General features: G+C 44.9%; 1 protein-coding gene and 1 long non-coding RNA gene across 2 annotated transcripts in view; one reads left to right on the forward strand and one right to left on the reverse strand.

The window, feature by feature from the left end:
• cep112 (centrosomal protein 112) overlaps nucleotides 1-16,399 on the forward strand; it is a 221,621-nt gene that overhangs the window by 162,370 nt on the left and 42,852 nt on the right. The window contains exon 22 of the mRNA XM_031814326.1: nucleotides 12,969-13,031. Coding sequence (XP_031670186.1) covers nucleotides 12,969-13,031 — 63 coding nt within the window. The remainder of the gene's footprint in view (nucleotides 1-12,968; nucleotides 13,032-16,399) is intronic.
• On the reverse strand, nucleotides 9,862-14,362 carry LOC116359990 (uncharacterized). Its single transcript, XR_004206854.1, has 3 exons — nucleotides 14,232-14,362; nucleotides 10,915-10,951; nucleotides 9,862-10,579 (listed from the first exon to the last, which is right to left on the reverse strand). It is a non-coding gene; the product is annotated as an uncharacterized LOC116359990 (long non-coding RNA).

A 16,399-nucleotide genomic window follows, 5' to 3' on the forward strand; every position in this document is an offset into this window, starting at 1 on the left:
AATAATGTATGTCGTATAAAATATATTCACCCCACCCAGTATTGTAATCAAAAATTAGCCCTTGGCTCAGACAGTGTAGTAGTGTGGGCTCAATAGCATCTCATTCGTGTGCAAGATCTTGAGAATCAGCTGTACATGTGATGGAAGAATACACTGTGCATGTGATGGAAGAATACACTGTGCATGTGATGGAAGAATACACTGTACATGTGATGGAAGAATACACTGTGCATGTGATGGAAGAATACACTGTGCATGTGATGGAAGAATACACTGTGCATGTGATGGACGAATACACTGTGCATGTGATGGACGAATACACTGTACATGTGATGGAAGAATACACTGTGCATGTGATGGAAGAATACACTGTGCATGTGATGGAAGAATACACTGTGCATGTGATGGAAGAATACACTGTGCATGTGATGGAAGAATACACTGTGCATGTGATGGAAGAATACACTGTACATGTGATGGAAGAATACACTGTGCATGTGATGGAAGAATACACTGTGCATGTGATGGAAGAATACACTGTGCATGTGATGGAAGAATACACTGTACATGTGATGGAAGAATACACTGTGCATGTGATGGAAGAATACACTGTGCATGTGATGGAAGAATACACTGTACATGTGATGGAAGAATACACTGTGCATGTGATGGAAGAATACACTGTGCATGTGATGGAAGAATACACTGTGCATGTGATGGAAGAATACACTGTGCATGTGATGGAAGAATACACTGTGCATGTGATGGAAGAATACACTGTGCAGGCAGAGGGTTGCAATTCCACTGAATTGGGGATAGTTTAATCAAAATATGCCACAAGACCTAGAATTGTTCCACATAAAAGTTTCACTGTTATAAGCTAACTTTTTGATGAATTTAAGCAAAATTCCCCAGGTTCCCCAGCTTAACTTCCCATGGACCATTTAACGGAACGTTTACGACCCTTTGCAACCCTAGTCTAGACCTTCGTCATGTGTGGCATTCTCCATAGAGAAGGGGTTAACAATACAGAAGTTAATGTTGTGAATCAGTGTTTTACACCAAAGTGTTTTACTCTGAGCTATAAGGCCTAGTAAACTGCTCTCTGTTGCCTCCCTCCATGTCCCTCCCTAATGACTACACACGCACTGTCTCATACACACACACACACACCCACACTGTGTCAGTCACACACACACACACACACCCACACTGTGTCAGTCACACACACACGGTGTCACACACACACTCGCACCCACACACTCATACACATTCACACCCACACCCAAACACTTGCCCCACCTGTCAACACTAGAAATCTAACCGGCACACCCCATAACAAAAGATTCTAGAGCTCAGGTCTGATATGAGGTGAATGCTGTTAGGCTTCTTCTTGAGTAAGTATTGACTCTCAGTCTGAGAGAGAGAGCGCGAGAGCGGTTCTTTGAACTGCAGGGGTGGATTAGTTGGGCAAGTCCTCTCTGATCTGTGTTTGGTTTGGGGCTGGTACAGTGGTGTTTTAGTGGAGGTGAATGGATGGTTAGTTTGATATGTTCAGACAGAGTAGTATATATTCTGGTACAGTGGTGTTTTAGTGGAGGTGAATGGATGGTTAGTTTGATATGTTCAGACAGAGTAGTACATACTCTGGCTAGCCTGGTCCCAGATCTGTTTGTGCCGTCTTGCCAGTGACTATAGGAGGTGGGAAAGACAGCACAAACATCTGGTACCAGGCTATACTCTGACCAGGCAAAACTCTGGCCCTATAGGCTATTTCCGTACTAGGTTTGGTGGTGATGAAAAAGGACTGGCCCTAAGTATACCTTATAAGGTAGGCTAGTCTAGCGTATACTGGAGTTGACCTCGTTCCCTTCTACAGCTGATAGAGAATTGATCATGAAGGGAACTAACTCTTGATCATGGAATATTGCTAGTGGTGGATGGTTAGTGGTTACCCATGGTTACTCAGGCCTTGAGCAGGGAACGGATGACTGTTATGTAGCTGATGCAGAGGGCTGTGTGTGGGTGTGCATGCGTGCGTACCTGAGTGGCGTGCACATTTGTATGCGTGCTTGTGTGTATCTGTATGTGTGCTTGTGTGTATCTGTATGCGTGCTTGTGTGTATCTGTATGCGTGCTTGTGTGTATCTGTATGCGTGCTTGTGTGTATCTGTATGCGTGCTTGTGTGTATCTGTATGCGTGCTTGTGTGTATCTGTATGCGTGCTTGTGTGTATCTGTATGCGTGCTTGTGTGTATCTGTGTGTGTGCCATGTGTGTGTTCTTTCCTCACACTCCTCCACTTCCACCCTTTTCTTCTGCTCCAGTCTCATCCACTGCTCTCTCCTTCACCGAGACCAGCCGTGGTAAAACCCAGACAGAGAGGGAGAGGTAATCAGAGTCTTCCTATGTGTCAGTCTGTGTGTTGGTTAACCCTGTGTATCTAGCTGGCGTAGCTCTCTGTACTCTCATCTGGCTAACGGTAATGACACCTGGCCTCCACGGTCCCCGCCGAGGTCTGTGGTACACAAACACCCTGGTTAATTTAGGTTTCCTCGGCTATGACAATGGGAAGGAAGGAGAGATGGAAGAAAGGAGGAGAAGATGGAGCTGCCAGGCCTTTCAGTGTGAGAATATTTTTCTCTCTCTCTCATATATGTATTCCTAGATGTAGAGGAACAGTAGACTGTCTGACTGGTAATGTGGTTACACACTGTTATGGAAAGCAACATGAATACACAGTCAGATGTGACATTATGTGATATTTATTTATTATTTCATGTTTTTTTCCCCCAAAATATCTAAAAATCTTTTTTTACTTTGTCATTATGGTGTGTTGTGTGTAGATTGATGAGGGGAAAAAACTATTGAATCCAATTTAGAATAAGGCTGTAACGTAACAAAATGTTTTTAAAAAGTCAAGGGGTCTGAATACTTTCCAAATGCACTATACCCACTGGGGTATGTAATCACCACAGTGTTAGAGGGTTTTATCTGGGGTATGTAGTCACCACAGTGTTAGAGGGTTTTAGCTGGGGTATGTAGTCACCACGGTGTTAGAGGGTTTTAGCTGGGGTATGTAGTCACCACAGTGTTAGAGGGTTTTAGCTGGGGTATGTAGTCACCACAGTGTTAGAGGGTTTTAGCTGGGGTATGTAATCACCACAGTGTTAGAGGGTTTTAGCTGGGGTATGTAATCACCACAGTGTTAGAGGGTTTTAGCTGGGGTATGTAATCACCACAGTGTTAGAGGGTTTTATCTGGGGTATGTAGTCACCACAGTGTTAGAGGGTTTTATCTGGGGTATGTAATCACCACAGTGTTAGAGGGTTTTAGCTGGGGTATGTAGTCACCACAGTGTTAGAGGGTTTTAGCTGGGGTATGTAATCACCACAGTGTTAGAGGGTTTTATCTGGGGTATGTAATCACCACAGTGTTAGAGGGTTTTAGCTGGGGTATGTAGTCACCACAGTGTTAGAGGGTTTTAGCTGGGGTATGTAGTCATCACAGCAGGGTTTTTTTTTAGCTGGGGTATGTAGTCACCACAGTGTTAAGGGGTTTTAGCTGGGGTATGTAATCACCATAGTGTTAGGGGTTTTTAGCTGGGTTATGTAGTCACCACAGTGTTAGAGGGTTTTAGCTGGGGTATGTAGTCACCACAGTGTTAGAGGGTTTTAGCTGGGGTATGTAATCACCACAGTGTTAGAGGGTTTTATCTGGGGTATGTAGTCACCACAGTGTTAGAGGGTTTTAGCTGGGGTATGTAATCACCACAGTGTTAGAGGGTTTTAGCTGGGGTATGTAGTCACCACAGTGTTAGAGGGTTTTAGCTGGGGTATGTAGTCATCACAGCAGGGTTTTTTTTTAGCTGGGGTATGTAGTCACCACAGTGTTAAGGGGTTTTAGCTGGGGTATGTAATCACCATAGTGTTAGGGTTTTTTAGCTGGGTTATGTAGTCACCACAGTGTTAGAGGGTTTTATCTGGGGTATGTAATCACCACAGTGTTAGAGGGTTTTAGCTGGGGTATGTAGTCACCACAGTGTTAGAGGGTTTTAGCTGGGGTATGTAATCACCACAGTGTTAGAGGGTTTTATCTGGGGTATGTAGTCACCACAGTGTTAGAGGGTTTTAGCTGGGGTATGTAATCACCACAGTGTTAGAGGGTTTTAGCTGGGGTATGTAGTCACCACAGTGTTAGAGGGTTTTAGCTGGGGTATGTAGTCATCACAGCAGGGTTTTTTTTTAGCTGGGGTATGTAGTCACCACAGTGTTAAGGGGTTTTAGCTGGGGTATGTAATCACCATAGTGTTAGGGTTTTTTAGCTGGGTTATGTAGTCACCACAGTGTTAGAGGGTTTTAGCTGGGGTATGTAGTCACCACAGTGTTAGAGGGTTTTAGCTGGGGTATGTAATCACCACAGTGTTAGAGGGTTTTAGCTGGGGTATGTAGTCACCACAGTGTTAGAGGGTTTTATCTGGGGTATGTAATCACCACAGTGTTAGAGGGTTTTAGCTGGGGTATGTAGTCACCACAGTGTTAGAGGGTTTTAGCTGGGGTATGTAATCACCACAGTGTTAGAGGGTTTTAGCTGGGGTATGTAGTCACCACAGTGTTAGAGGGTTTTAGCTGGGGTATGTAGTCACCACAGTGTTAGAGGGTTTTAGCTGGGGTATGTAATCACCACAGTGTTAGAGGGTTTTAGCTGGGGTATGTAATCACCACAGTGTTAGAGGGTTTTAGCTGGGGTATGTAATCACCACAGTGTTAGAGGGTTTTATCTGGGGTATGTAGTCACCACAGTGTTAGAGGGTTTTAGCTGGGGTATGTAGTCACCACAGTGTTAGAGGGTTTTAGCTGGGGTATGTAGTCACCACAGTGTTAGAGGGTTTTAGCTGGGGTATGTAATCACCACAGTGTTAGAGGGTTTTATCTGGGGTATGTAGTCACCACAGTGTTAGAGGGTGGGGTATCACTGAGTCTTGCAGGGTTAGAAGTAGCTGGTGTGTGAGTCCTGTTCTTCTGTCAGCCAGAAGATGGTGGTGCTGTTTATTTGTTCTCATCCCTGTTGTTCCGCCTCAACCAACAGCCTCTCCACTGTCTGGTTCTCTGCCATTTGGAGATACACCAAATCCCATTATTCCTGCTCATGGATTATATAGAAAAACAGAGGAGGGAATGATCATGTCCTGCAATCACCTCAGAGTAACAGACAGGGATGAGGATCGCCTCAGAGTAACAGACAGGGATGAGGATCGCCTCAGAGTAACAGACAGGGATGAGGATCGCCTCAGAGTAACAGACAGGGATGAGGATCACCTCCGAGTAACAGACAGGGATGAGGATCACCTCCGAGTAACAGACAGGGATGAGGATCACCTCCGAGTAAGACAGGGATGAGGATCACCTCCGAGTAACAGACAGGGATGAGGATCACCTCCGAATAACAGACAGGGATGAGGATCACCTCAGAGTAACAGACAGGGATGAGGATCACCTCAGAGTAACAGACAGGGATGAGGATCACCTCCGAGTAACAGACAGGGATGAGGATCACCTCCGAGTAACAGACAGGGATGAGGATCACCTCCGAATAACAGACAGGGATGAGGATCACCTCCGAATAACAGACAGGGATGAGGATCACCTCAGAGTAACAGACAGGGATGAGGATCACCTCAGAGTAACAGACAGGGATGGAGGTGTGTCAGCAGAACATCTGATTTAGAAGGGGGGGGGGGTGAAAGTGAAAGTTAGAGCTGTTGTATTGTTTGTGGATGAGGGGGGATATAACATGTTGTTTGATGTGTGTGTGCTACGGGTGATTGCATTCGTACATACATACGGTATATGTGTGTGTGCATCTCGTGGGGCCCCAGTCTTTGCCGTGGGCCTTGAAAGCAGCAGCAGAGATAATGACTCAGACAGATGAAAGAGACAGAGCAAAGACTTTTGCCAGTCCCCCAAAAACATATTGCAGCTCTCTCTCTGTCAGTGTGCTTTTGAACACAACTCTGTAGGGACATTTAGAGAGGTGGAAGAAGATGAGATGGAGAAAGAACAGAAAAGAAACATGTGAAGAGGAGGAGAGAGAGGAGCATCCTCTCCTCAGCCCTGCATATGGCTAAAACAAGGTTTCTCCAACTAGACCTTTCCTCCCCCTCGCTTCCTCCCCCTCTGCTCTCCTGTCCCATTGATCCTGTTTAAGCTCATCTGTCTCTTGTACCGCAGCCCTCTGCTCAGGCAAGCTTCATCTAATGGAACAACCCGTAGGTGGTCCGACCCCCGGGGTCATCTAATGGAACAACCCGCAGGTGGTCCGACCCCCTGGGTCATCTAATGGAACAACCCGCAGGTGGTCCGACCCCCGGGGTCATCTAATGGAACAACCCGCAGGTGGTCCGACCCCCAGGGGTCATCTAATGGAACAACCCGCAGGTGGTCCGACCCCCGGGGTCATCTAATGGAACAACCCGCAGGTGGTCCGACCCCCAGGGGTCATCTAATGGAACAACCCGCAGGTGGTCCGACCCCCGGGGTCATCTAATGGAACAACCCGCAGGTGGTCCGACCCCCGGGGTCATCTAATGGAACAACCCGCAGGTGTTCCGACCACTTTAAGACGTCAGGGGCCGTCACAGAGAAGCTGATATACACAACTCCACTCGCCCCCTAAATCTGTACACAGATGCATTCATGGACCCCTGTCTGCGCCCCTCTCTTGTCCCCTCTGTCCCCCTGTCTGCCACATTGATCCCCCTTAATAAAGGTGAGACATTCCCTCCCCACACAACTCTAGACAGGCTCAAAGAAGAGAGAGAGTTAAAAAGAGAGGGATTTAAAAGGAGAGAGTTAAAAGGAGAGCCCAACAGTGTATTCCGAGTGGTTCCACCTGATATAAACATGACGGTAATTGAGTTGAAGAGACTGAGAGATAGCTAGGTAGAAAGAGAGATTATGCTGTCTGAAGGCAGGTAGCAAACTGAAAGTTTGCTTCTTCGAATCTGTCTATGTGCCCTTGAGCAAGGCACTTAACCCTAATTGCTCTGAATAAGAGCGTCTGCTAAATGACTCAAATGTAAATGTAAAGGCTGACATTAGCATGCGGTCACCCTTACCAAGCACAGGACTGAGAAAAGTGTTTAAACACCTAGCTATATCTTCAATATGCATGTACAAAAGCACACACACCAGACCAGTGTGTGTACTACCCAGGAGCTTCCTCTCCAGCACTCAATGTCTAACTTTCTTTGTACCACTACCACCATACCTCACGTGTCTGACCCTATTTACTGAACAGGCCTTTGGTGATGAACACACTGTATGAAGTCACGCATCACATTATGAGACTCTGCTATGTTATAATGCCTGTAACAGCTTCCCTAATACCATGCAGACACACCCTCCTAGTCTAAGACAGGCAGATGTGTTCAGGCACTGAGTCCTCCATGTGTAGACTTGTGTGCATGCGTGAGATATGTATTAAGTGGGTGCAGCAGTGCCTGTTAGGAGGAATTTGAAGTGACGGAATCAATGATGGGAGGCTGTGAAATGGAAAATGAAAACTCTTCTCATTACTGCCGTGACAGTGAGGCGCTTACACACACACACATATACACACAGTCTCTCTCTCTTTCTCTCACACACACACACACTTGTACACAGTAATTACAGACAAACAAGCAAATAACATCACCCGGAGTCCTCTCCCTCGCAAATGTAACCCAAATTGGTGCCAGAGACGTGTGTTAGGTAGATTCAGAGAATCTGTTCCAGTCACTCACCGTAGTGTTGAAAGGCCTATAGATCACTGAGACAACTCATACCTGGGACATCACTAGTCGTTGTTTTCTCCGTAACGTTTACAAATCAGTCTTTTGGTATACGTTTATGTTCTTGTTTATAAGGTCTTTATAATGCTCATACCAGTTTGTGGTTTCTGTTATAACATGCTATGTAGTATTCATAAATACTTTATGAATGCTGTATGTATGTACATACAGTCAGCAGAAGTATCGTGTTAGCAGGTTTTATTTTGGGTTTCATCAGTTTATAAAGTCACCTTGGAGATAACAGTCATATGGAAAGTACCTAGCCCCACCCCTTTATCCGTGTACCTGTCAATCATACCATCTTTTCCACCCACTCTTACTGCAATGACATCACCTTTATGCTAGCCGGCCTCTCGTGAATCTTGTAGTATCGTGTCATTTTGTTGTGTTGTCCAAGCTTAGCTAAGCCCAGATATCTCTCTCTAAAACATACCTGGGAAAAAAGTTCCATGTGGAAGAAATATCCTCCTTTACAGAAAAAACAAATGAATTTCACATGTGAAGTTAATGTGATAACATGATACAACATGTCAAATCAACATGTAATAAATAACATGTGAAAGCATGATCTCATGTGAAGCAAATGTAACAACATGGGGATACAAAATGCAATTCCACATGCGAAGTAGATTTTCACGTATGAAGGTTTTTTTGACATGTGAATCTGCATGTTAATGAAAGGTGGTGTTAACATGAGAACTGTAAATGTGACACATGTGAACAACTGACCTCACATCTCTTTTTATATATGTAGCAAAGTATCTGAATATTTATGTAACTAAGGTATTTCTGTTTTACATTTTTTAAATACGTGTTTTTTTTATTCTAAAAACCAGTTTTTGCTTTTGTCTTTATGGGGTATTGTGTGTAGATTAATGGGGTATTGTGTGTAGATTAATGGGGTATTGTGTGTAGATTAATGGGGTATTGTGTGTAGATTAATGGGGTATTGTGTGTAGATTAATGGGGTATTGTGTGTAGATTAATGGGGTATTGTGTGTAGATTAATGGGTATTGTGTGTAGATTAATGGGGTATTGTGTGTAGATTAATGGGTATTGTGTAGATTAATGGGGTATTGTGTGTAGATTAATGGGGTATTGTGTGTAGATTAATGGGGTATTGTGTGTAGATTAATGCGGATGAAAATGTATTTAATCCATTTTCGAATCAGGCTGTAATGGAACAAAATGTGGAAAAGTCAAGGGGTCTGAATGCTTTCCGAAAGCACTGTATGTCTGCTGCCGAGAGACAAGAGAGCCATGATAAAAAGCAGTCATGGAAATAAAAGTGCTAGATCGAGAACAAGCTATAGGAGGAAAAAACGAGTTTCTGCGTAGGTACATCCGACTAGCACTAACTTACGCTACCTAACAAGTCAATACTCGGAGTCAGAGTATCGATATATTATCGTCAAAATAATATTGCGATATGTAACTGTCCACATCTTTCCCCCACATCACTAATGTGAAGTGTTCCAAAAACACATGGTTCTATGGTGACCAGTACGAATGAATCAACTCACTACTGTAAGTCGAGCTGGATAAGAGCGTATGCTAAATGACTCAAATGTAAATGTATTATAAAGTTTCACGTGGAAATGTAACCTGAAATCATGTGGTTTTTCCAAAAGGGCTGTCTTCAGCATGTGATGTATACAATGCAATAAACAGTATGTGTTTTGTGACTTAGCTAAGGAAACACAAGGGAATGATAAACCTCTGGCAAACCATGATGTGGAGATGTTTTCCCAAAGCTGCCCCCTCCTTCTCCTGCAACACACACCCTATTCTAAGGAAAGAGAAAGTGCAGTACACCTGTCTGTACCTTGGTGTGGTGTGGTGTGGTGTGGTGTGGTGTGGTGTGGTGTGGTGTGGTGTGGTGTGGTGTGGTGTGGTGTGTGTGTGTGTGTGTGTGTGTGTGTGTGTGTGTGTGTGTGTGTGTGTGTGTGTGTGTGTGTGTGTGTGTGTGTGTGTGTGTGTGTGTGTGTGTGTGTGTGTGTGTGAGAGAGAGTCTGGCCCGGTTCCAGCTGCAGATTGTTAATTAAGTTCTGGTAAGCGGTGCATGCTCCTGCCTTCAGATACACTTCCACTGTTCCTCACACACACACTTCAAAGGCAGCCTCAGCCGCTCACCGCTCCACGCCAGCCAGGATTATTAAACGATTGAAGAGTCTGATACGGCCTCAAAGAGCCTTCAGCGCTAAGACACTTTTGGCAGGCTGTGCAGGTAGTCCACTTTAAAGTACACACACACACTCTCTTAAAAAATGTTTGTCTACTTTAGACCTGATGGTCTTTTTGTGTGTTAACTTTGTTGTCTCAGAACAGTAACACTATTAATGTGTATTGGATATAAAGTAGATAACTTTCTGCATTAGTGTAGGGTTTCCCTGTGGTTTTAGATATATACAGTGTTCTCCTATATTCCCATGAGTTTGTGTGTCGTCTCTGTGGGTTATCATAAAGAGTTTATTTTTCATTAGACTAAAACCGTATGTGTGAAAGCAGACACACGCTTAGCCCAACAGTGGACTTTAATCAGGCTGGAGTCAAAGCAGGAACAGTCTCTATAGCAACAAAGGCAGGCTGGGGGAATGGATGGACGTGTCAGTCTGCCTGTCTGTCAGGTGCAGGAGGAACATTTAGGGCCGACAGTGTTTTTGTTCTCCTGTCTTTTCTTCTCCTTTATTTCTCTTCTGTCGTTCACGCCTGGCTTTGTTCTCTCTCTCTCATCAGCCGGTAAGGCCCCTAGAGAGACAGAGAGACAGACGAGAGACTTTCAAAGCCAAACAGACAGACAGGAAGACATACAAGAGCCGTATCCGTGGTGACGGCTGCCTGTATCCGTGGTGACAGGTGTGTCCATTCGACAGTGGCCCGCTGTTCCTTTGCCGTTTGTCAGGAAGTGTTGGGAGCAGGGCCAGGCCCACGGCGTTGATGGGGTTTTAGGGGTGTGTTTGCTAATACAGAGCATTACAGAGAGTCTGTCTCTTAATATGTCTGTCTGTCTGTCAGTGCCACCAGAAGAGAGCTGATCTGAAAGGGTGATGTTTAGACAGTACTAATCTGTTGTCAGGACTGACCTGTGGAATCTCGCCGGTACTCTGTGCTCGAGTCATCCTGTATTTCAGCAGTGTTTCAACATTCAGAGAGAAAGAGAGAGAGGGGAGAGAGGGGGGGGGGGAGACAAAGAGAGAGGGGGGGGGAGACAAAGAGAGGGGGGGGGAGAGAAAGAGAGAGGGGGGGGAGAGAGAGAGTTAGAACAGAACCAGTCACAGTGGAGATGTAGAAAGACCAGACTGACACTGAACCTGTACAGACATGTCTGTGACATCAGAGCTATATAAAGTTGATGTTGAGGTGATATCTACATATTTATCTCACAGTGCTCTGTACCCTCTCCGTGATGAGTCATTATGTAGAGATAGTAATTGGTTGCTTATTGTGAAATGTCTTATCTATGTGTGGTTCTAGCTGGCTGTTAATGACCTTTCCAAGTGGACGAAGAATAAAACCCAGAATGCACCAAGTCAAAAACACTCCTGTCTGTCTGCCTTTATCACATTTGTCTGTTTTGTCAATCTGTCCTTCTGTCTATCTGCCTTTATCACATTTTGTCTGTTTGTCAATCTGTCCTTTCTGTCTATCTGCCTTTATCACATTTTGTCTGTTTGTCAATCTGTCCTTCTGTCTATCTGCCTTTATCACATTTTGTCTGTTTGTCAATCTGTCCTTCTGTCTGTCTGCCTTTATCACATTTGTCTGTCTGTCAATCTGTCCTTCTGTCTGTCTGCCTTTATCACATTTTGTCTGTCTGTCAATCTGTCCTTCCGTCTGTCTGTCTGTCCGTCTCTGTTTCCATCTGTCTGTCTGTCTGCCTATAACACTGTGTCTGTTGGTCTGTATGTTCTTCCTCCATGTTGTGTCTGTATGTTCTTCCTCCATGTTGTGTCTGTTGGTCTGTATGTTCTCCTCCATGTTGTGTCTGTTGGTCTGTAGTTCTTCCTCCATGTGGTGTCTGTTGGTCTGTATGTTCTTCCTCCATGTTGTGGTCTGTATGTTCTTCCTCCATGTGTGTCTGTTGGTCTGTATGTTCTTCCTCCATGTCGTGTCTGTTGGTCTGTATGTTCTTCCTCCATGTTGTGTCTGTATGTTCTTCCTCCATGTTGTGTCTGTTGGTCTGTATGTTCTTCCTCCATGTTGTGTCTGTATGTGTTCTTCCTCCATGTTGTGTCTGTTGGTCTGTATGTTCTTCCTCCATGTTGTGTCTGTTGGTCTGTATGTTCTTCCTCCATGTTGTGTCTGTTGGTCTGTATGTTCTTCCTCCCATGTTGTGTCTGTATGTTCTTCCTCCATGTTGTGTCTGTATGTTCTTCCTCCATGTTGTCTGTTGGTCTGTATGTTCTTCCTCCATGTTGTGTCTGTTGGTCTGTATGTTCTTCCTCCATGTTGTGTCTGTTGGTCTGTATGTTCTTCCTCCATGTTGTGTCTGTATGTTCTTCCTCCATGTTGTCTGTATGTTCTTCCTCCATGTTGTCTGTATGTTCTTCCTCCATGTTGTCTGTATGTTCTTCCTCCATGTTGTCTGTATGTTCTTCCTCCATGTTGTGTCTGTTGGTCTGTATGTTCTTCCTCCATGTTGTGTCTGTTGGTCTGTATGTTCTTCCTCCATGTTGTGTCTGTTGGTCTGTATGTTCTTCCTCCATGTTGTGTCTGTTGGTCTGTATGTTCTTCCTCCATGTTGTGTCTCCCCTGTCCCAGTTTCCTTCTGTTTTTCCCTGATAATTGGCAGCCGTGGCTGATTTCTCCCCCTCTTCCTGTTAAGTGATGAATGGTTGGCAGGGCATCAGAGGGAGCGGTGTGCCCCCAGGCCACTCACTGGCTGCTGCTGCCACAGGGGCGTGGAGCCTGGCACTGTGCCCAGAGTAACGCCAGCCCAGCGACAGGCAGGCAGGGGGACACTGCCAAGAGACAGGGGTCAACGGCTGTGTGTGTGTGTGTGTGTGTGTGTGTACTTCCTACAAACAGGTCCAATTTCAAACCTCACTGTCTTTCTCTCTCTTTCCCTCTATGTCTTGTGTGTGTCTGTATGCAAATCTCTTACTCTCTCTTTCCCTCTCTCCACTTTGTGTTGCAGACGAACACCAGGCTAAAGCAGATTGAGAAGGAATACAGTCAGAAGCTTGCAAAGTCTGCTCAGGTAAACACTTCTCTTTTCCTGTTTTTGGCCTTCTTTTTTGGAAGATTTGTTGGGAAAAAGCACACAAACGTTCAGTCGGGCGGGAGCTGTGAGAAACAATATACACTCCCCCCTTCCCTCCCTGCTTAAACACAAATACACACACACACACTTTTACAACACACACATATATACCACACACCAAGTTTAACGTAATGCTGCAGACAAATTTATCTACATGTTTAAATGTCTAAGCTCTACCTCCTAGGTTTTTCTTTCTTTCATCTCTCTCTCTCTCTCTCTCCTCTCTCTCTCTATTTCTATCTCTTATGCCTTTGTGTAACGTCCAGAGGCATCTGAGGCGAAGGTTAGCCAGGCTTTGGTCCAGGCACTTCACAGGTGGTGTGGAAACCTGGCCCAGTTAGTTAGCCAGGTTATATACCCAAGAGGTAGACTTTACTGTTTGATTCTAGTTGTTTCACAATGTTCAGATTTGCCTTTAATCCATATATAGAATCCTATTTATGTGTTTGCACCGCCTTGCATACAGCAATACGGAACCCAGGTGGGATTAGCTGGAAGATATGAGGGTTTTAGGTACCTTTTAGGTGCCTATCACACACACACACGCATGCACACACACATTAACACACATGCACACACTTGTTCGTTCTCCCCCCTCTCTTTCTCTCTCCCGCTCCCCTTCCCTGGCCATGACGTCAGGGGTGTTGTTTGAAGGTTCTCCTCTCTGGCCAGGACCATATGTTTAACATTAAACCTAATCTCCTCAGACTGAGAGCAGTTAAAGCCAGAGGAACTCTCCTCTCTGTTCATGAATCAAAACCACCAGGCCATTCCTCCTCTTCTCCATTCTTCCCTCATTCTACCCTTTCTCTCTCTCTCTCTCTCTCTCTCTCTCGTCTCGCTCTGTTTGGACATGTGGGAGGCTTTAAAGCTACAGTCTGAGATTTGTTTTTTAAGCAAAAATATAAAGAATTGAAATGACCGTTGAAAAGATTCCCAGATTTCAGACTGTGGCTTCAAAGCGCCTTTTAGCTGGGCTGTATAACATTTAAAAAACACAAGTCACTGTTTTTATGTTTGAAAACAAAGAAGATTAGATCTATCCTAATCTGAAATATAGGGGTGAAATATCATATTCCATCACAGGCTTTAATTGCTAAATCATGACCTTAGAAGAAACTATTTTGTCTTTCTCACCCTCTTTTTTTTCAATCCCCCTGTTTTGGGTCCACTTTTGACGTCGGCAGCGTTGAGTTGAAAGCGAGGTTGACAAGCAGATGTTGTGAGAAAACAGGAGCTTATGAAGTTGCACAATGCCCCCGACATCAAACGTGTCTCGGGTGGTAGTTGAAAGTTCACTCTGTGTTTACTCGTCTTTGCTATGTGGCGAGGTAAAGTTTCCGTCAACAGAGGCTGCAAAAGATTAATCCTCTGTTTTGAAGGGGTGCAACTAATGCTCGCACGAGTTCAACTTAACACCCTTCCTCTGCATTCTGTTGCTGAAAACCCCAGTTCCATGTGTTCGACAATGACTGAACCCAACGCTCTAAGGACATTATACATGCATGTGTTTATTTCTAAGTTAAGAGGAAGTCTACCCACCATATTAAAGCACGCTATTTGTTGGTATTTGTAGCATGTGTTAGCTGCTTGACTTTCAAAGGTGTTGTGTCGGGACTAAATAGGTTTTAATGCATAGGAGCCCTGGGGGCAACTGGATCGAATGTAAACAGAGGGCCTTTGAACCTTGGAGGCTGCCCTCACTGTGTAACCCCTAAGTGTCTGTCAGAGGTCATCGATCTCTCTCGCAGGGAGAGCACTGCAGCATGGGTAGTAGTATCCCAATTAAAACAGAGCAAGCAGCCATACGTTATCCTGAGGGCACTAGGGTACACACATGCAGTGTGGATGCATGCACACACAACACACACACACACACACACAGTGTGAACAAACACACACTCATACAACACACACACACAGGGTCCTTTGAGCTTCGATAATTAGCGTCTCTGAAATCCGGGCCGCTTAATCGTCTTGCTGAGCGTGGCCTTCCTGAGCGACCTCTGAACCCAGCCCGGTTTGTTTCTCTTCTCTGGTTAATGATGAGGCAACAGTGGGGGTCCCCGGGAGCTCCCCCAGCCCTTTATCTCAACACTGCTGCTGGTTGAACATGGGAAAGGCTTGTAATAACAAGTTGAATCCAGTTAGGAGCAGGAAACACATCTTTACTACTATTATTATTATTTCATGCATAGAAGTACTTAACATCCTAGTAGAATCAGGCAATAACTGAAAGATAAGTGATGTAAATGACAATCATGCCCTTCTGGGTGTTATGTAACTATTTGTTGCTTCTGATCTGGGAGTGCATTAGTTCACTTTCTTCTGGTTCTTGTTAAGGCCCGAGTGAGTTCATTGTGTCACACTCTGTCTGTCATAGAGAACTGATAAAAGTGCCAGCCGGCCTCTGAGAGGCCCTGCAACTGCCTTTCATTCTGTATGTTCACTTTGAGATGAGGCAAACCCAGCCTAAACAGAGCTACCAACCAGCCTGTGACAATTACAGTACAGTACAGTCGGATGAAGCCCTCGATATGAGACTAGGTATAAAGGTACAAGAATAACGAGAAAGACAGGGTTAATGAGTCATTATATCACTCCAGGCTACAGACGAGATGCTAGAGAATCTATAAGCAAAATAATTATTACGCCCAGAACTGATGTTCCCATAATAATGGACCATTTGTTGCTTTCATGTGGCTGGTCCCGCTGACTAAATCAGTCTAATCTCTCCCTCTGCGGTCGGCTAAGTCGCTCATTCCCATAACTCCCACTCAATGAGAGGATTCCAGTAAGACTGTTGAACGAAGAGTTGAGTTGAACTAATGTACAGTAAACAATTATCTGTCTGTCTGTCTAGCCTAGCGCGAGCGGTTCAACGGGCCTGAGCGAGTAGTTTTCTCTCTTCCTATTTTTTCTCTCTCTACCTTATCTTTTCTCTCTCCTCTCTTCTCCCTCTTCTCTCTCCTCTCTTATCCCTGTTCGCTGCTCTCTCTCCTCTCTTCTCCCTCTCTGCTCTCTCTCTTCTCCCTCTACTCTCTTCTCCCTCTCTTCTCTGCTCTCTCTCATCTCTTTCCCTCTCTTCTCCCTCTCTGCTCTCTCTTCTCCCTCTCTTATATCTCTCTTCTCTCTCTCTTCTCTCTCTTCTCTCTCTCTTCTCTCTCTTCTCTCTCTCTTCTCCCTCTCTTCTCCCTCTCTTCTCTCTCTATTCTCTCTCTCTTCTCCCTCTCTTCTCTATTCTCCCTCTCTTCTCCCTCTCTTCTCCCTCTCTTCTCTCTCTTCTCTCTCTCTTCTCTCTCTCT

Source organism: Oncorhynchus kisutch, unplaced genomic scaffold (assembly GCF_002021735.2).
Source record: "Oncorhynchus kisutch isolate 150728-3 unplaced genomic scaffold, Okis_V2 Okis06b-Okis10b_hom, whole genome shotgun sequence".
In the NCBI taxonomy this organism is placed as follows: Eukaryota; Metazoa; Chordata; class Actinopteri; order Salmoniformes; family Salmonidae; genus Oncorhynchus; species Oncorhynchus kisutch.